At 51.3% G+C, this 20,123-nt stretch overlaps 2 protein-coding genes across 2 annotated transcripts in view; one reads left to right on the forward strand and one right to left on the reverse strand.

Annotated features, from left to right (window-relative positions):
- Window positions 1-494: 494 nt before the first annotated feature.
- LOC148638274 (uncharacterized) overlaps window positions 495-20,123 on the reverse strand; it is a 43,007-nt gene continuing 23,378 nt past the window's right edge. Inside the window, exons 5-11 of the mRNA XM_088623375.1 lie at window positions 19,995-20,002; window positions 19,583-19,889; window positions 18,806-19,550; window positions 18,429-18,601; window positions 14,944-15,392; window positions 6,674-7,061; window positions 495-4,604 (exon numbers count right to left, since the gene is read on the reverse strand). Coding sequence (XP_088479501.1) covers window positions 2,821-4,604; window positions 6,674-7,061; window positions 14,944-15,392; window positions 18,429-18,601; window positions 18,806-19,550; window positions 19,583-19,889; window positions 19,995-20,002 — 3,854 coding nt within the window. The 3' untranslated portion in view covers window positions 495-2,820. The remainder of the gene's footprint in view (window positions 4,605-6,673; window positions 7,062-14,943; window positions 15,393-18,428; window positions 18,602-18,805; window positions 19,551-19,582; window positions 19,890-19,994; window positions 20,003-20,123) is intronic.
- LOC148638275 (uncharacterized) lies at window positions 10,741-17,174 on the forward strand. Its single transcript, XM_088623377.1, has 3 exons — window positions 10,741-11,281; window positions 13,940-14,287; window positions 14,625-17,174. Exons 1-3 carry the CDS (start codon window positions 10,894-10,896, stop codon window positions 15,440-15,442), a joined length of 1,554 nt encoding a protein of 517 aa, XP_088479503.1. The 5' UTR covers window positions 10,741-10,893; the 3' UTR covers window positions 15,443-17,174.

Here is a 20,123-nt window from a genome sequence, read left to right on the forward strand (position 1 = left end):
GGGAATCCCACTACCGCCACCAATGTGCAGCCCCACCTGGATGATGCGACGGCAGCCATAGTGCGCCAGAACGCCCCCCACACACCAGCTCTCAGTGGGGAGAAGAGCAGAGGGATGAAGCCAATTCACATTAAAGGCGCTATATAAAATAAAGTTTATTATTATTATTATTATTATTATTATTAAAGCTCACTTGGAACACAATCAAGACTATCATTAGGAAATGTAAAGTGTATAGCACTAATAAGACCTTGCCCAGATCAGGTTGTCCCTCACAAATGGTTGACTGAGCAAAGAAAAGATGGGTCAGAGACCAGGACAAGGCTACCAAGACATTAATAACCACCTTGAAAGAGCTACATGTTGTCTGGCCAAGTGTGGTCAACGATAACAATATTTCTAGCACTCCATGGATCTGGCCTGTATGGCAGGCGGGCAAGAAACAAGCCGATACTGAAGAAAACCAAGCAACAGAGCATTAATGTGACACTGCAAACATAACAATAATAATTTAATAATTGCTTACACTTCTAGAGCGCTTTTCTGGACACTCCACTCAAAGCGCTGTACAGGTCAGGGGGAATCCCACTACCGCCACCAGTGTGCAGCCCCCACCTGGATGATGCTCCAGTCCTCTCCCCACACACCAGCTCTCAGTGGGGAGGAGAGCAGAGGGATGAAGCCAGTTCAGAGAGGGGGGTTATTAGGAGGCCATGATGGGTAAGGGCCAATGGGAAATTTGGCCAGGACGCCGGGGTTACACCCCTACTCTTTTCGAGAGACGCCCTGGGATTGTTAATGACCACAGAGAGTCAGGACCTCGGTTTGACGTCTCATCCAAAGGAGGGCGCCTGTTTACAGTCCAGTGTCCCCCGTCACTATACTGGGGCATCAGGACCCAAACAGACCGCAGGGTGAGAGCGCCCCCTGCTGGCCCCACTAACACCTCTCCCAGGAGCAGCCTTAGTTTTTCCCAGGAGTCTCCCCTCCAGGTACTGACCAGGCTCACACCTGCTGAGCTCCAGTGGGGGAGGGGGCTGCCAGCTGGGAGTGGCAGGGTGATCTGTCTGCGGACGAATGAAAAACGTGACAAATTACTCGATTACACACGTGACTGCTGAAAGAGAGAGCCATCTGCGAGTCGCGGAGCGATCCGGCTGCTGGCAACATCTGTTTTTTTTTCTTTTCGCCCCCGAAGAAGGCTCCCCTGGCCGAAACGTCGTTTCTTCTCTTTCCGGCCCGGAATCAGCCGATTACTTGTCCCTGGGCAAAAAGATCTGCGCTCTGACGGAACTAGAAAGAGCTTTCGTTTCCCGAAATGCAGAGTATGCCGTGTGGCACAAAGTCAGCGCAGCACATCGCCCGAAGGACACCATCTTCCACTGGGATGTGGCAGCATCAACTTACCAGAGTATTTCTCATCGAACCTACTCAAGCGCCAGTCAAGTATTTCCCTAAAGAGAGGAATGGGCAAACCGAAACAGAATGATGGCGATAAGGGACGCAAAAGGTACCAAAAAGTACCGGGACTGGACACTTGCCCAGACCCTCATCTTTAAAGGTTTCCTTTCGCAATGGCTTTCAGCCGATTCCGTTTCATATATATATTTCGACGTGCAAGGCCAAACACGTTCTGATTGAAGGCGTCTTCACTTCAAGCTGTGTGAGACGACCGGGGGGTGGAAGGGTCATTTCTGACGCAACACTGAATATGCTCGGTATAGACCTCAGCAAGATGGCCGCCAAGGAGAACCAGCTGACCCGCGTAGGTCGGAAAAGGCCTATGCAGAGGAACAGTGAGAGACAGGCGAGCTACGCCAGGGAAACAGAATAAAAACCTCTTGCAGTTTTTTTAAAGAGCACCAAAATGTGTGGGACTTTTGGGCAAGGGCGTGTAGACTTTCTACGGGCATTGTACAAAAAGGGTATGGAAACGTTCCTAAATTCAATGGCAGGAAGAGCCCCCCGCATTGAAAGGGAGTGGTTTCTCTCCTGCGCGGATGGAACAGGGACTTTTGAAGGCGTTTGAAAACTGGATCATTCCCCCACCAATTACAGCTGAAGAAATCCTCTCTTGATGTCGTAATGATCACGCTGCTTTGTTGGCCCTATACAGTTTCTTGCCTGAGGAATTGGTCTTAATAATAATAATAATAAGAAGAAGAATTGCTTACACTTATATAGCGCTTTTCTGGACACTCCACTCATTACATTGAGAGGTAATGGGGAATCCCACTACCACCACCAATGTGCAGCCCCCACCTGGATGATGCGACGGCAGCCATAGTGCGCCAGAACGCTCCCCACACACCAGCTCTCAGTGGGGAGGAGAGCAGAGGGATGAAGCCAGTTCAGAGAGGGGGGTTATTAGGAGGCCATGATAGGTAAGGGCCAATGGGAAATTTGGCCAGGACGCTGGGGTTACACCCCTACTCTTTTCGAGAGACGCCCTGGGATTTTTAATGACCACAGAGAGTCAGGACCTCGGTTTGACGTCTCATCCGAAGGACGGCGCCTGTTTACAGTACAGTGTCCCCCGTCACCATACTGGGGCATTAGGACCCACACAGACCGCAGGGTGAGAGCGCCCCCTGCTGGCCCCACTAACACCTCTTCCAGCAGGAACCTTAGTTTTTCCCAGGAGGTCTCCCCTCCAGGTACTGACCAGGCTCACACCTGCTTAGCTTCAGTGGGTTGCCAGTTGTGAGTTGCAGGGTGATATGGCTGCTGGCCATATCTTGTCCATATCTTGTCGCAGACCCCTGCTGGCTCTCCAGGAGACACACAGACAGGGGGAGGGAGAGAAGCTGGAGGGGGGGGTCAGAGCGCAGGGTCGGCCATTGTATACGGCGCCACCTGGGAGCGGCTGGGGCGAGGGGCCTCGCTTGGGATTCCTCTGCCGGCTGCGGGATTTGAACCAGCAAACCCTGGACCAGATCCTGAGCCACAGAGACCCCCGGTCTCACACGGCGGCTGTGGATGGTCTCGGGTGTGGACGCCCCGATGCTTTTTCAGCTTGCTCATCTCGCTGAAGCTCTTCCCGCACTGGGCGCAGCCGAAGGGCCTCTCTCCCGTGTGGACGCGCTCGTGGGTCTTCAAGCTGCTCGATTTCACAAAACCCTTCCCGCACTGCGCGCAGACGAAGGGCCTCTCTCCCGTGTGGGTGCGCTGGTGGGTCTTCAAGTTGCCCGAGTGACTGAACCTCCTCCCGCACTGGCTGCAGCTGAACGGCCTCTCGCCCGCGTGGGTGCGCTGGTGCGCCTTTAAGCCGCTCGGGCGGCTGAACGTCTTCCGGCACTGACCGCAGCTGTACCCCTCCCCGGCGTGAACGCGCCGGTGCGTCTCCGGGGAGCGCGCGCGTTCGAAACCCTCCCCGCGCTGACTACAACTGAACGGTTTCTCCCCTGTGTGGACGAGCTGGTGTGTTTTCAGTTCACTGGACCGCCCGAAACTCTTCCCGCACCGGCAGCAGCTGTAGCGCCCCGGCGTGTGGGTGAGCTGGTGCCTCTTCAGGTTGTCCGGCGTGCTCAAACTCTTCCCGCACCGGGAGCAGGTGTAGCGCCCCGGCGTGTGGGTGAGCTGGTGCCTCTTCAGGTTGTCCGGCGTGCTCAAACCCTTCCCGCACTGACTGCAGCGGAACGGCTTTTCCCCCGTGTGAGTGAGCCGGTGGACTCTGAGGCGCCCGATCCTGTTGAAACTCTTCCCGCACCCGCTGCAGCGGAACGGCCTCTCGCCCGTGTGCACGAGCTGGTGGCTTCTCAGGTGGCACGAGTGACTGAAACTCTTCCCGCACTGGCTGCAGACGAAAGGTCGCTCCCCCGTGTGAAGGCTCTGGTGGGTTTTTAGGTTGCTCCGGTGTTTAAAACTCTTCCCGCACTGGCTGCAGACGAAGGGCCTCTCCCCCGAGTGGACGAGGCGGTGCCTCTTCAGCAGGCTCGGCGTGCCAAAACTCCTACCGCACTGACTGCAGCTGAACGGCCTCTCTCCCGCGTGGAGGCGCGGACGGGACCTCGAGGGGCTGGACGGTGACCGTCGGCCCCCTCCATCCGAGCCGGACCTCGAACGGGGGGTCCCGATCCCCTGGTTGGGCCGTGCTCGCGCACTGTGCAGTTGCTCCCTGTGATGATCCTGTGCTGTGCCCCGACCCCGAGCTGGGCTCTCTTCCTCGTGTCCCCCTGCGTGCTGAATCGCCTGGGGTTCCTTCTCCAGCTTTAAAGGATTAAAAGCATCATTTTGAGTTACCTGAAGCTCATTCAGCCTGCCCTCTTTGTACCAGTTAACAGATCCAGAGGCCGCTTCGTTACAAGTTTCAGAAACATTCTCGGTGTTTAGATTATTAAACTTCTCTGTCAGGTCCTCTGCTAAGAGCCCAGGTGTCTCACTCTCAGGCTCGGTCTTCATCACGGGCACAGAGTCCAGATCCTCCACCCTCTGTGTGCTCTCTGTGTGCTGCTGCTCACTGAGTCTCTCTTTCCCGTGTGCGGCGGTGAGCTCTGTCTCCTGCATCAGACGGGAGCCCCCCTCCTCCTCCTCCTCCTCCTCGCTGGGCTGCTGTTCAAGAGGAGCCCTGTCCCCAGCGTCAGGGAGAGCGCTGACCTCTGACCCTGCAAAACACAGGACAGGAGGACAAGGCCTTTAACATGTAGTTTAATCATGGTTTAAAAAGGAATATCCACTAAAATAGCAACGCTTAAAGAATGGGGTAAAAATATTCTTCAATACATTAGAGTGAAATTACTATGTGGATGCAATTTGAAACTGAAATTTCACCAGCCAAAATGAAACGCAACAGTTCAGTTCAAACAAAGAAAGTGGGTGAAATGTGGGTGAAGAGACGACTATAAAAAAAATCATCACACTCAGCCAAAATCAGAGAGACCAACCTGGCAGAACAGTTTGTCCTTGACATTAACCTGCTGATCCAGAAAGAAACAAGACTACGTCTCCAGAAATGAACAGTGTAAACTGAAAAGAGTGACTTCCCTTAACCTCCAGAGACAGGTTAATACAGACACACTGACTGAACACTCCAGTACATTAACACTGCACTGAGAGAGAGAAGGGTTAATACAGACATACTGACTGACTGGACACTCCAGTACATGAACACTGCACTGAGAGGGAGAGGGGTTCATACAGACACACTGACTGGACACTCCAGTACATTAACACTGCACTAAGAGAGAGAGGGGTTCATACAGACACACTGACTGGACACTCCAGTACATGAACACTGCACTGAGAGAGAGGGGTTCATACAGACACACTGACTGACTGGACACTCCAGTACATTAACACTGCACTGAGAGAGAGGGGTTCATACAGACACACTGACTGAACACTCCAGTACATTAACACTGCACTGAGAGAGAGAGGGGTTCATACAGACACACTGACTGGACACTCCAGTACATTAACACTGCACTGAGAAAGAGAGGGGTTCATACAGACACACTGACTGGACACTCCAGTACATGAACACTACACAGAGAGAGAGAGGTTAATACAGACACACTGACTGGACACTCCAGTACATTAACACTGCACTGAGAGAGAGAGGGGTTCATACAGACACACTGACTGGACACTCCAGTACATTAACACTGCACTGAGAAAGAGAGGGGTTAATACAAACACACTGACTGGACACTCCAGTACATGAACACTGCACTGAGAGAGAGAGGGGTTCATACAGACATACTGACTGGACACTCCAGTACATTAACACTGCACTGAGAAAGAGAGGGGTTCATACAGACACACTGACTGAACACTCCAGTACATTAACACTGCACTGAGAGAGAGAGGGGTTCATACAGACACACTGACTGGACACTCCAGTACATTAACACTGCACTGAGAAAGAGAGGGGTTCATACAGACACACTGACTGGACACTCCAGTACATTAACACTGCACTGAGAGAGAGGGGTTAATACAGACACACTGACTGGACACTCCAGTACATGAACACTGCACTGAGAGAGAGGGGGGTTCATACAGACACACTGACTGGACACTCCAGTACATTAACACTGTACTGAGAGAGAGGGGGGTTCATACAGACACACTGACTGGACACTCCAGTACATTAACACTGCACTGAGAGAGAGAGAAAGGGGTTAATACAGACAATTACTGACTAGACAAACACAGTACATTTACACTGTAATTAGACAGAGGCAGTTGAATACAGACCTACACACTGACTGGACATTACAGTACATGAAAAGAGAGTGATATAAAACACAGACACACTTAGTCACTGTACACTACATTACAGTTCACTATAGTACATTAAAACTGCACTGACAGAACACTGTTTAATACATTAACACTGCAATGAGAGAGGAATCAATATAGTATTACAACCATATCCATATATACATACTATGACCAGTCAGGTAGTGTCTGTATGAACGTCCGCTCAACGCTACGATAGTCAACTCTAATATGTCGTACGATTACGGAGTCTGAACGACGTGTTTTGTCCCGTTAATGTACTTTTAGCACCATAACAACACTTGAGTTTCTAGTTAAGAGTGCCGTTGGTGCATCACACGGGTCTCTCCCACTTCACTCCGCATCTCTCCACTGGATTCTCACCAGTGAGGACGTTAACGATACTGGTTTTAAACACACACTCTGACTTCATACAAGTCACCCCACTGACCTGACAGCTCCGGTTCCGTGTCCGTTTCTTCCTTTACTTCTGCAGTGGCTTCACAGGGAAGCGTGTGTCCATCACGATCTGTCTGTCCCCGATCTCCTCCTGCTCCCGACTCCTTCTCCCAGAACCGCAATCTCACCTTCAGCCTCTCGTTTTCCTCCTTCAGCTGCGCCATCTCACTCCCGAAAGTCTCCTCCACACACTGGGTGATCTTAAACACGGTCCGTCTCACCAGGAGCTGGGAGACGCCGCGGAGTTTGCGTTGAAACTCGTCCTCCGAGTCAGGCGTCCTGTTGCCGAAAGCGTCTGCCACTTCGTACACGATCGATCGGAGTAGCACCTGCATGAAAGAGTGGAGGTCGCTTTCCAGGATCGGCAGGCGATTCTCCATCTTTCAAAGGCAATCCGCAACAACAACAACAACAAAAAAAAAAGCAGCACCAACCCAACAGGAACAGCTCCTCCATATTGGTTCCGGGTCTGACCCCGCTTCCTTAGTGACTGTTGCTATGCACCGCACACCAGCCACGTTTGTTTTGCCTTTTTTTAAAAACAAAAATATTTATGCTTAACAAAGTACAAAAATTACAATACAAACAAGAGCACATATAACAATTCAAGACAAAAAGATCGTCAGGGGGACATATTACTACATGGATTCAAGTTATGAAAAAAGATGAAACAAATTCAATAAAAATAATGTCCGCACCGCTTTCAAATTTTTGCACTTCGAAATAGTCCGCAAATACCCCCGTACATCCAGTTTAAAATGCTCAGACAAAGGGTTCTTCCCGGAACACTTCATTTTATGTATATAATAGCGTGCCATAATAATCATTAAGTTTATTACAAATTACAGTGAAATTTTAATATTGTTTTCGATGGGGGCTGAAACTTAGCATCTTTTTCATCAAAACAAATCCTAATATTGGTCTCTTTTTTAATAGAAGTCTGCAACTTAGTCCAGAAAACCACGTTTGTATTGCTGTAAATGCCTCTCTGGTGGATGCGAACAGTTCGATTGATCAAAGAAGATGCTCTGAAACGTAAAAAAATACGATTGCGGGTACTTTAAAGAGAAAATTTTAACGCATCTTATACCGGTGCAAAAATGTTTAATTACTTGTTGTTTTTTTCCCCCGTGTACGGGAGGAATCAATGAAGTGTCGTGAGACGCTTTAAACGTTACGTTTTGATTGTGGAAGCTTTTATATATATATATTGTCGAGCTGAAAAAAATGAAGACACATATTGTATTCCAAGGAAACCTATGTAAAACAATGTTAAGAAATGATATTTCCTTCGGGAGTAAATGTGGAAGACCAACTAATTCCACTCATATTTCGTCTAACAATAACAATAACCACTACACGTGTCTCTGCCTGAGACCTGTAACATATCCTGTATAATACCATAATACCTTTAACATATACTGTATAATACCAGAAACAGGAAGGAGACTCGGAGACCGCTTCAGAGAACACGTCAGGGCTGTGAAGATTAAAGATCTCTCCAAGCCCATTGTTTCTCATTTCACCTCTGACGGCCACGACCACTCTAATCTCTCCGTCTGTGTTCTCAAAGACGGTTTTCCGAACTCATACATCAGAAAGACCACCGAAACTAAAATGATTCTGCAGCTAGGATCAAACATTCTCCCTTCCCTTAACAACTACTGTTCTTTTAAATTTTCTCCATTCATTGGAAGTTTCATTTCACACCTCTCTGCACCCATTCTGACTTCTCTTGTTTGGCCTCTCTTTCTGTCCCCTGCTCCCGCCTCTCACTCCTCCTCCCTCCCAGCCTTTGTTCTCCTGCTACTGTACCTTTGCCTACTGCCCTGTCTCTCTCACGCCTGAAGAAGGCTCCACGGCCGAAACGTTGTGTTCTCTTTCTTCTTTTTTTCAGCATGGAATAAACCTATTACTTGTATAATACCATGTTCACTAAAAGGCTAAAATAACAAATAGGTTGCTTACACTTATATAGCGCTTTTCTGGACACTCCACTCAAAGCGCTGTACAGGTCATGGGGAATCCCACTACCGCCACCAATGTGCAGCCCCACCTGGATGATGCGACGGCAGCCATAGTGCGCCAGAACGCTCCCCACACACCAGCTCTCAGTGGGGAGGAGAGCAGAGTGATGAAGCCAGTTCAGAGAGGGGGGTTATTAGGAGGCCATGATTGGTAAGGGCCAATGGGAAATTTGGACAGGACGCCGGGGTTACACCCCTACTCTTTTCGAGAAACGCCTTGGGATTTTTAATGACCACAGAGAGTCAGGACCTCGGTTTGCCGTCTCATCCGAAGGACGGCGCCTGTTTACAGTCTAGTGTCCCCCGTCACTATACTGGGGCATTAGGACCCACATGGACCACAGGGTGAGAGCGCCCCCTGCTGGCCCCACTAACACCTCTTCCAGCAGCAACCTGAGTTTTTCCCAGGAGGTCTCCCATCCAGGTACTGGCCAGGCTCACACCTGCTGAGAAAACTGCACACTACTACACAGAACGTACTGAGAGAAATTGACCAACTAGCGATGAAGCAGAGTGCAGGCTTTGAGTAACGCAGCGCTACAATAATTCTTTTAGACTAGAAGTTAGTAACAGTCAGGGTGGGTATTAACCCCTCTCTTTCTCTCAGCACAATGTTAATGTACTGTAGTGTCCAGTCAGGCAGTGTGTGAAAATTAAAACCTTTCTCGGTGCAGTTTTACGGTGTTCTGTGCTACCAGTTGAAAGATATTGTCATTTATTTTACAGTAATTTCTGTTATTTACTGTGTTGTAATGTACTGTGCATGTCTCAAGAGTTCAAAGTGAATATGAATGGCAAACCCTCTCATAGTGCAGTGCTAATATACTGTAGTGTTCAGTCAATGAGGGTGTATATTAACACCTCTCTCTATGCAATATTAATCTAGTGCGCAATCCAGTCTGTCAGCATGTCTGTATGAACCCCTCTCTCTCTCAGTGCAGTGTTAATGTACTGGAGTGTCCAGTCAGTGTGTCTGTATGAACCCCCCCCTCTCTCAGTGCAGTGTTATGTACTGTAGTGTTCAGTCTGTCAGTGTGTCTGTATTAACCCCTCTCTCTCTCTCTCTCAGTGCAGTGTTAATGTACTGGAGTGTCCAGTCAGTGTGTCTGTATTAACCCCTCTCTCTCTCAGTGCAGTGTTAATGTACTGGAGTGTCCAGTCAGTGTGTCTGTATGAACCCCTCTCTCTCTCTCTCAGTGCAGTGTTAATGTACTGGAGTGTCCAGTCAGTGTGTCTGTATTAACCCCTCTCTCTCTCAGTGCAGTGTTAATGTACTGGAGAGTCCAGTCAGTGTGTCTGTATGAACCCCTCTCTCTCTCAGTGCAGTGTTAATGTACTGGAGTGTCCAGTCAGTGTGTCTGTATGAACCCCTCTCTCTCTCAGTGCAGTGTTAATGTCCTGGAGTGTCCAGTCAGTGTGTCTGTATGAACCCCTCTCTCTCTCTCAGTGCAGTGTTAATGTACTGGAGTGTCCAGTCAGTGTGTCTGCATGAACCCCTCTCTCTCAGTGCAGTGTTAATGTACTGGAGTGTCCAGTCAGTCAGTGTGTCTGTATTAACCCCTCTCTCTCTCAGTGCAGTGTTAATGTACTGGAGTGTTCAGTCAGTCAGTGTGTCTGTATGCACCCCTCTCTCTCTCAGTGCAGTGTTAATGTACAGGAGTGTCCTGTCAGTGTGTCTGTATTAACCCCCCTTTCTCTCAGTGCAGTGTTAATGTACTGGAGTGTCCAGTCAGTGTGTCTGTATGAACCCCTCTCTCTCAGTGCAGTGTTAATATACTGGAGTGTCCAGTCAGTGTGTCTGTATGAACCCCTCTCTCTCTCAGTGCAGTGTTCATGTACTGGAGTGTCCAGTCAGTGTGTCTGTATGAACCCCCCTCTCCTAGTTCCTTTTTTTTAAATTTGGATTTTATATTTTTCTCTCCGTCAGGTGCTCGTTCTCTTCTGCGTTATCTAATTTTATTAAAGAACTATACCGGAGTCCCTCGTTTACCCCGCAGGCCCACCGGTCGCCCAGGAAGCGAGGCGTCTGACCCGGAACCAGTATGGAAGAGCGGCCCCGTGTTTTCCTGTGAGGCGCAACAGCGGCAAACCGCGACCCCCGCCCTGTTTTTAAACACCGGTCCGTGTGTCAGAGCTGCAGTTCGCACGGATTAGCTCTCCCTCTCGGGTCGCCTTCGCCGAGAAGATGGCGGGCTGCCTGCCCCTGCTGCAGTCCGAGCTCCAGTCCTTCATGGAGGTGCTGCTCAAGGCGATCGTGTGGGAAGTGGCGGAGGTTTTCCGCGACGGGGCGGCCGACGCCGAGGGCGAGTTTCAACGCAAACTCCGCGGCGTCGCCCAGCTCCTGGCGAGGCGGGCCGTGTTTAAGATCACCCAGTGTGTGGAGGAGACTTTCGGGATTGAGATGGCGCAGATGAAGGAGGAAAACGAGAGGCTGAAGGTGAGATTGCGGTTCTGGGAGAAGGAGCAGGGAGCAGGAGGAGATCGGGGACAGACAGATCGTGATGGACACACGCTTCCCTGTCAAGCCCCTGCAGGAATAAAGGAAGAAATGGACACGGAACCGGAGCTGTCAGGTCAGTGAGGGTGACTTGTTGTATAAAGTAAACATCGGTTCGAACTCAAAACTGTAATTGTCTCAATTTAACGTCACGACACCCAGGCGTCTTTATGAGCAGCAGCTGTATTTCGATGAGATTTTTGGAGATATTCTAATGCTTATATATGTATGTATAAGTGCTTGTTCAACTTCATTTTCCCCCCTAAAGGACAGATATTTCCAGAGGGCAGAGAGCAAGTTAACAAGACTTCATAGCGATCAAAGAGGAAAGCTATCTGTGTTTTTTTCGTTTTGTTTATATTAACATTCTTCACGCCTCCCTATAATAAAGGCATACTCGAACGTACTTGATTATACAGGTTTAATCTGGTTTATCTTACTAAAAGTAATAAAAGATCATTTTATGATGTGATATTTTGACTGTCAAAACGAGGGCCCATAGAGGAATGAAGGACGGCTTGCAGAGAACGCAAATATTTTTTTAAATACTAGTTGTGCCGATTGGATGCACACTGGAAACTGCAGATTGTCTGTTTATGAGCTGTGCGTCGAAATGCTTCTGTGACGCTCCAAGCGTTGCATTGTAGTGTCCAGTCGGTGTGTCTGTATCAATTCCTGTTGGTACAGTGTTAGTTTGTGTCTAGTCAGGCAGTGTCTGTGTATTGACCCCATTCTCGGTCCTGTTAATGTCCTGCAGTGTTCAGTCAGTGTGTCTGTGTTGACCTCTCTCTCAGTGCAGTGTTAATGTACTGTAGTGTCAGTCAGTGTGTCTGTATGAACCCCTCTCTCTCAGTGCAGTGTTCATGTACTGGAGTGTCCAGTCAGTGTGTCTGTATGAACCCCTCTCTCTCTCTCTCAGTTCAGTGTTAATGTACTGGAGTGTCCAGTCAGTGTGTCTGTATGAACCCCTCTCTCTCTCTCAGTGCAGTGTTAATGTACTGTAGTGTCAGTCAGTGTGTCTGTATGAACCCCTCTCTCTCTCAGTGCAGTGTTCATGTCCTGGAGTGTCCAGTCAGTGTGTCTGTATGAACCCCTCTCTCTCTCAGTGCAGTGTTCATGTCCTGGAGTGCCCAGTCAGTCAGTGTGTCTGTATGAACCCCTCTCTCTCTCTCTCAGTGCAGTGTTAATGTACTGGAGTGTCCAGTCAGTGTGTCTGTATGAACCCCTCTCTCACTCTCAGTGCAGTGTTAATGTACTGGAGTGTCCAGTCAGTGTGTCTGTATGAACCCCTCTCTCACTCTCAGTGCAGTGTTAATGTACTGGAGTGTCCAGTCAGTGTGTCTGTATGAACCCCTCTCTCACTCTCAGTGCAGTGTTCATGTACTGGAGTGTCCAGTCAGTGTGTCTGTATGAACCCCTCTCTCTCTCAGTGCAGTGTTAATGTACTGGAGTGTCCAGTCAGTGTGTCTGTGTGAACCCCTCTCTCTCAGTGCAGTGTTAATGTACTGGAGTGTCCAGTCAGTGTGTCTGTATTAACCCCCCTCTCTCAGTGCAGTGTTAATGTACTGGAGTGTCTTGTCAGTGTGTCTGTATTTACCCCTCTCTCTCAGTGCAGTGTTAATATACTGGAGTGTTCAGTCAGTGTGTCTGTATGAACCCCTCTCTCTCTCAGTGGAGTGTTAATGTACTGGAGTGTCCAGTCAGTGTGTCTGTATGAACCCCCCCTCTCTCTCAGTGCAGTGTTAATGTACTGGAGTGTTCTGTCAGTGTGTCTGTATGAACCTGTCTCTGGAGGTTAAGGGAAGCGACTCTTTTCACTTGACACTGTTTCATTTCTGGAGACGTAGTCCTGTTTCTTTCTGGATCAGCAGGTTAATGTCAAGGACAAACTGTCCTGCCAGGTTGGTCTCTCTGATTTTGGCTGAGTGTGATGATTTTTTTTATAGTCGTCTCTTCACCCACATTCCACCCACTTTCTTTGTTTGAACTGAACCGGTGTATTTCTTTTTGGCTGGTGAAAATTCAGTTTCAAAGTGCATCCACATTGTAATTTCACTCTAATGTATTGAAGAATATTTCTACCCCATTCTTTAAGCGTCGCTATTTTAGTGGATATTCCTTTTTAAACCATGAATAATCTCCATTTATTTTCGTCCGGCATTATTTGGGTGAGGCTAGTGCTCTGTTTAGATGCTATAAGACGCCTGTGGTTTAAGATGAAATGACTCTGCTTTCCGTGAGCACTCCCTGCTTGTAGCTGAAGTGGACTTGCAGGAAAATTTAAAGGACAGTGTGTTCTGTCAGTTTGATCTCCTTGTTGTTGTTTTTTTTTTATTCTCTCTTGTCAATGTTTTTTATTCTTCTGAATAGTTTCATCTAGGATTTTTTTTACGTATGTGGCTGAACTTTTCCGTTTGCTGTTTTGTCCGGAACCCCACCTGGACAGAGACTTGGGTGAAATCTGCCTTTTTTTTATGATTGTTCCTTTTCCACTCTGAGGTCAAAGAGCTCGTGGGTGTTTTTTACGGTTTGTTTTTCACCTTTCATGTGCGTCAGGTTGGAAAATGGGCTTTAGCGTCTTCATTTCAAGGCAGTTATGAAAGTATTGATAAATCATTAATGATCCGTTTCTGTGCTCTCTCTCAAACACGCTTTTTCTGCGTGGATCAATTCCTTTTGAACTGTACTCTCAGCACCCGTTAAAGGCCTTGTCCTCCTGTCCTGTGTTTTGCAGGGTCAGAGGTCAGCGCTCTCCCTGGCGCTGGGGACAGGGCTCCTCTTGAACAGCAGCCCAGTAAGGAGGAGGAGGAGGAGTGGGGCTCCCGTCTGATGCAGGAGACAGAGCTCACCGCCGCACACGGGAAAGAGACACTCAGTGAGCAGCAGCACACAGAGAGCAGACAGAGGGTGGGGGATCTGGACTCTGTGCCCGTGATGAAGACAGAGCCTGAGAGTGAGACACCTGGGTTCCTACTATCTGATGATTTTACAGTGACGATGAACAATCTGGACACCAAGAATATTGCAGCACATTGTATTGAACTGGGCCGTGTCTCTGTACAAGAGCTCAAAGAAGAACTGGGTGAGTTTAATCTTACAGAGCAGGACATTGCCCAAATTGACTGACCCTGCAGATAAACTAATCCATGCATACATAAACTAAAGTCATCCATGAACTGAAATATCTTAGCTCTCTTCTTTTGTGTGCATGGCATGTATAGTCATGTGCTTGTGCCTTTGCATGCCTTCTAATCTGGTAGATGTTTTATTGATCTTAATTCTAATCACAATTCTTCCTTTGGTCTTCATTGTTGATGATTATTCAGTTATTGCCACATGAAACGTTCTCTCGGAGAAGGTCTTGACCTTTACTCTCAGCCCATGTAAAAGGTCTTGTTCTCCTGTCCTGTGTCTTGCAGGGTCAGAGGTCAGCGCCCTCCCTGACGCTGGGGACAGGGCTCCTCTTGAACAGCAGCACAGCGAGGAGGAGGGGGGCTCCCGTCTGATGCAGGAGACAGAGCTCACCGCCGCACACGGGAAAGAGACACTCAGTGAGCAGCAGCACACAGAGAGCAGACAGAGGGTGGGGGATCTGGACTCTGTGCCCGTGATGAAGACCGAGCCCGAGACAGAGACACCTGGGTTCCTACTATCTGATTTGACAGAGACGAGGAGACATCCGGACGCCTGCTTCGCAGAAGCGCGTCCCGGGGGGGAACCAGCCGGCTTCGGTCTGACCCAGCGGGACCCTCGGTTGACGGCGGCGCACCCCGAGGTGGGCCCCGGGGTCCCCCAGCGGGCGGCGGAGAAACGTTTTGGCTGCTCCCAGTGCGGGCGGGGCTTCAGCCGCCCGGCCCACCTGGCCATCCACCGGCGGGTCCACACCGGGGAGCGGGCCTTCTCCTGCGCCCAGTGCGGCAGGAGCTTCGGCCGCCCGGACACCCTGAAGACCCACCTGCGGGTCCACACCGGGGAGCGGCCCTTCGCCTGCCCCCAGTGCGGCAAGAGCTTCACCCACTCCAACACCCTGAAGACCCACCTGCACATCCACACGGGGGCCAAGCCCTTCGCCTGCCCCCAGTGCGGGAAGAGCTTCCGGGACGCCAGCACCCTGAGGGCCCACCGGCGCACCCACCTGGGCGACAGGCCCTTCGGCTGCCCGGAGTGCGGGCGGCGGTTCAACAAGGCTGGTGGGTTAAGGCGGCACCAGCACGTTCACGCCGGGGGGCTGGTCTGACCCCCCCACCTCCCCCTTCGTCCGTTTCCTCGAATGAATGATAATCGCCGCCGCTTCTATAGAGCGCTTTTCTGGACACTCCACTCAAAGCGCTGCACAGGTCATGGGGAATCCCACTACCGCCACCAATGTGCAGCCCCCCCCACCCTGGATGATGCGACGGCAGCCATAGTGCGCCAGAACGCTCCCCAGACACACCAGCTCTCAGTGGGGAGGAGAGCAGAGTGATGAAGCCAGTTCAGAGAGGGGGGTTATTAGGAGGCCGTGATGGGTGAGGGCCCATGGGAAATTTGGCCAGGACGCCGGGGTGACACCCCTACTCTTTTCGAGAGACGCCCTGGGATTTTTAATGAGCACGGAGAGTCAGGACCTCGGTTTGACGTCTCATCCGAAGGATGTTCGGCTTCAGATGTTCTCCGACACAGAGATATGGAGATATGCATAGAATCTGTTGTTCTATTTTGATGAACTAAACCGGCTGTTCTCCTAAGGCAGGCCTAGCAGTACATTTAGTATCTGTGGTATGTGAAGATTTTAAAACAAGCATTTGTGTTTTAAAAGGCACGTTTGGGCTCTGTCGACGAAGAGGGGTCAAAATGCAGTTTAAGTCCTATTTATAGACCCCCTCCATCAAGAAAAAGACTGAAGATATGTTGGCAGATGATAAATAACTGTACCGCGAGAGGTTGTCTTCCTGGTGAGAAAGACCTTTAGGGCTAAAACTGAGAAGGACTAAAAAGTAGACTAGACGTCAAACCGAGGTCCTGACTCTCTGTGGTCATTAAAAATCCCAGGGTGTTTCTCGAAAAGAGTAGGGGTGTAACCCCGGCGTCCCGGCCAAATTTCCCATGGGCCCTTACCAATCATGGCCTCCTAATAACCCCCCTCTCTGAACTGGCTTCATCCCTCTGCTCTCCTCCCCACTGAGAGCTGGTGTGTGGGGAGCGTTCTGGCGCACTATGGCTGCCGTCGCATCATCCAGGTGGGGGCTGCACACTGGTGGCGGTAGTGGGATTTCCCCTGACCTGTACAGCGCTTTGAGTGGAGTGTCCAGAAAAGAGCTATGTAAGTATTAATTATTATTATAAAGGATATATCCATAAAGTCTGAACACTGGAAAGAAGATGGGAGGTATTTCAAGGTGCGACAAAGGTGGTGGTGTTTTTTTTTTTTAAGGAAATTGAGGTGTTTTAATGTAGAAAGCACAGCGCTGACACTTTTTTTATAAGAGATTTATTCAGAGCATTCTAACCTGGTGTATTCTGAGTTGGGTAGGTGCCTTGTCCTTACAGCACAAACATGTAGGTGTTCAAAACTGGTGAAAGGGTTACTGCTGCATGCTTGCACACGACAACACGTCTAACAGAGCAACATATTTTGAATCTAGCACCTTTTTTTTAGCCATTTCTGCGTATTCTTTTTTAAGTATAGTCCTCCTACCCTCTTTATAACGACTAAGCAAGCATTTACTTCATTTATACCTTAAAGAATTCAATGGTGAGAAAATGAAAAGGTGGTTTTTGGGGGTACAGATCTGATTGCTGCTGCTGTTGTACCAGCAAATCGTCCGTTTTTTAATCTGGCTTGAGTTCGGGGCCGAGCAATGTGGTGAAATATTAGGGTTAGGGTTAGGCATATCATGGTGCTGTACTGGATTATTGTCATCTATGTGATCAGCTCTTGCTGTGCGAGACCGAGTCCCTTAGGAACAATAAAGTCGATATTCAGTGCAGTCCAAGCTGTGTGATGTTGACTCCCTACGAACAATGAAACCACAGCGAGCAGGTTCTCGGACCAGCGGGGAGGAGAGATCTGTGGGGCGTGAGGTATGCGCTGTACTCGCAAGCACAACGTGATTTGATGAAATCTCGGCAAGAATAGACTTTTTTTAAAATATACCATTTATTTATCGCTATATTATTTATTAATTCGCTAGAACTTTTGACTATTGCTCAGAATAATTGCTGACACTTCTAGAGCGCTTTTCTGGACACTCCACTCAAAGCGCTTTACAGGTCATGGGGAATCCCACTACCGCCACCAATATGCAGCCCCACCTGGTTGATGATGCAACAGCAGCCATAGTGCGCCAGAACGCTCCCTAGACACCAGCTCTCAGTGGGGAGGAGAGCAGAGGGATGGAGCCAGTTCAGAGAGGGGGGTTATTAGGAGGCCTCTGCTCTCCTCCCCACTTAGAGCTGCTGTGTGGGGAGCGTTCTGGCGCACTATGGCTGCCGTCGCATCATCCAGGTGGGGGCTGCACACTGGTGGCGGTAGTGGGATTCCCCATGACCTGTAAAGCGCTGTGAGTGGAGTGTCCAGAAAAGCGCTATACAAGTGTAAGAATGATTATTATTACATAAGAGAGATTCCACAAGACATAAAGCAACTATTCCCTAAAATAAAGAAGACGGCAAGCTCTATTAAAAAAAAAAAAGATTACCGAGCCAGAAATGGGTCAAGTCCAAAGACGGCGCTCATTCCTCTCGCATTTTCTGTCCGTTTTGTGGTTGCTTCCCCGTATTTAAGTTGCGATTCTTTCCTGTAGACGCCCTAGCAGCCCCTGCTGAATGTTAACGGTTTATTAAGACGGTCCCCGTGACTGACCGTGAGGTTGATTAAATAGTGCACGGGGGGAACACCCCGTTATCAAATACACCTTTCCCTGCCCCTCCTCCCCTCCCCACAGACAGCATGGCAAAGACATCGGGACAAGACCCTCTGTGCTTCACCTCCTGAATCGCTCAGATCGTGCTGTGGAGCGCAAAGATAACTCTCCTCCCACGCCGACTGGGGACGAACCGGGTCTCTGCTGATGTCCCTTCCCCCTCGGATGCCCGATTAAAACCCTTCACAGACTGCCGCCGGCCTGTCCCTCTCTCCCCCCACTTCAGGGTAATCGAGTGGGTTGAACACCCCACTGGCTGCAGGCAAAGGGCTGCAGCGTCTGCGCTGGGGGTCCGGAGGGGTCTTTCCGGACGCCGACCTGCGCTCCGTAGCGGGGCAGGGGTTCTTCCCCCGGCCCCCCTGGTCTGGCGGAGATCCCTCTCCGTCCCCAAGTCGGATCCGGGTGCCGGAACGCGGTACCGTTCCTTCTCCCCACCAGCTGCGTGGGTCTGCTGCTCTTCAGGGGGCAGGGGTGATCTGGGATACCGCGTCCTGGGACGCCAACATCCGCCGAGATCCCTTCACCGACTCCCCCCCCCGGACCCTCTCTCTCCCCTGCGGGACCGTGGCGGGGGCGTCTCTAAAGCCCGTGCGGCGCTAAGACTCCTCCCGCGCGGGCGGCACCAGGGGCACCGTCCCACCCCGCGCGCGAGTGCGCCCGGGTCTCTCCCCCATGCGCACCAGCTGGTGGGCTTTCAGAGAGCCCGGCAGGCTGAAGCCCTTCCCGCACCGGGGGCAGCCCCCGAGTGGGAGAGCTCGTGCCGCCGCAGGTCGGCCGGGTGGCCGTAGCGCCGCCCGCACTGGGCGCAGCCGAGGGGCCGCTCCTCCGCGTGGACCCGCTGGTGCCGCCGCAGGTCGGCCGGCTGGGTGTAGCCCTTCCCGCACTGCGGGCAGCGGAAGGGCCGCTCGCCCGAGTGGGAGAGCTCGTGCCGCCGCAGGTCCCCCCGCTGGATGAAGCCCCTGCCGCACTGGGGGCAGACGAAGGGCCGGCGGGCGGCGTGGGTGCGCTCGTGCCTCTTGAGGTTGCCCGCCTCGTTGAAGCCCCTGCCGCACTGCGGGCAGCGGAAGGGCCGCTCGCCCGTGTGGGTGCGCAGGTGGGTCCTCAGGGGGCCCGGCAGGCTGAAGCCCTTGCCGCACTGCGGGCAGCCGAGGGGCCGCCGCCCCGCGCCGTGGGTGTACTGGTGGGTCTTCAGGTGGCAGGACTGGCGGAAGGCCCTCCCGCACTGGGCGCAGCGGAAGGGCTTCGCCCCGGCGTGGATGCGCTCGTGCCTCTTCAGGGTGCTCGAGTGGGGGAAGCCCTTCCCGCACTCGGTGCAGGCGAAGGGCCGGTCCTTCGGGGGGGTCCGGGGGGGTCTTTCCGGCTCGCGCTCCGTGGCGGGGCGGGGGGCCGGGCCGGTTCCGCCCCGGCCCCCTGGTCTGCCGGAGGTCCCTCTCCATCCCGACCCCCATCATCCGGGTGCTGGAACTCCCCACCAGCGGCGTCGGCCTGCTGCCCCGCGGGGTGGGGGGTCCGGGACACGGCGTGCTGGGCCGAGACGCCGACATCCACGTCAGTCAGCTCCTCTTTTTTGAGCCCGTTGAGAGACAAAGATTCTCGTTCTGTAATACTCTTACTGTCCAGATGATTCAAGCCATCAGATGCTAAGAGCCCAGGTGTCTCGCTCTCAGGCTCGGTCTTCATCACGGGCACAGAGTCCAGATCCTCCACCCTCTGTCTGCTCTCTGTGTCCTGCTGCTCACTGAGCGTCTCTTTCCCGTGTGCGGCGGCGAGCTCTGTCTCCTGCATCAGACGGGAGCCCCCCCCCTCCTCCTCCTCCTCCTCCTCCTCCTCACTGGGCTGCTGTTCAAGAGGAGCCCTGTCCCCAGCGTCAGGGAGAGCGCTGACCTCTGACCCTGCAAGACACAGGACAAGGGAACAAGACCTTTAACATGGGCTGAGTGTAAAGGTCAAGACCTTCTCCGAGAGAACGTTTAACGTAGCAATAACTGAATAATCATAAACAATGAAGACCAA

Source organism: Lepisosteus platostomus (genome assembly GCF_059453375.1).
Source record: "Lepisosteus platostomus isolate fLepPlt1 chromosome 5 unlocalized genomic scaffold, fLepPlt1.hap1 SUPER_5_unloc_2, whole genome shotgun sequence".
In the NCBI taxonomy this organism is placed as follows: Eukaryota; Metazoa; Chordata; class Actinopteri; order Semionotiformes; family Lepisosteidae; genus Lepisosteus; species Lepisosteus platostomus.

Excerpts from the sequence above, each read along its gene's own strand:
- LOC148638275 (XM_088623377.1), top strand. The coding sequence starts at position 10,894 with ATGGCGGGCTGCCTGCCCCTGCTGCAGTCCGAGCTCCAGTCCTTCATG. Across the intron at positions 11,282-13,939 it reads CACGGAACCGGAGCTGTCAG|GGTCAGAGGTCAGCGCTCTC; the intron begins GTCAGTGAGGGT and ends TGTGTTTTGCAG. Across the intron at positions 14,288-14,624 it reads AGAGCTCAAAGAAGAACTGG|GGTCAGAGGTCAGCGCCCTC; the intron begins GTGAGTTTAATC and ends TGTGTCTTGCAG.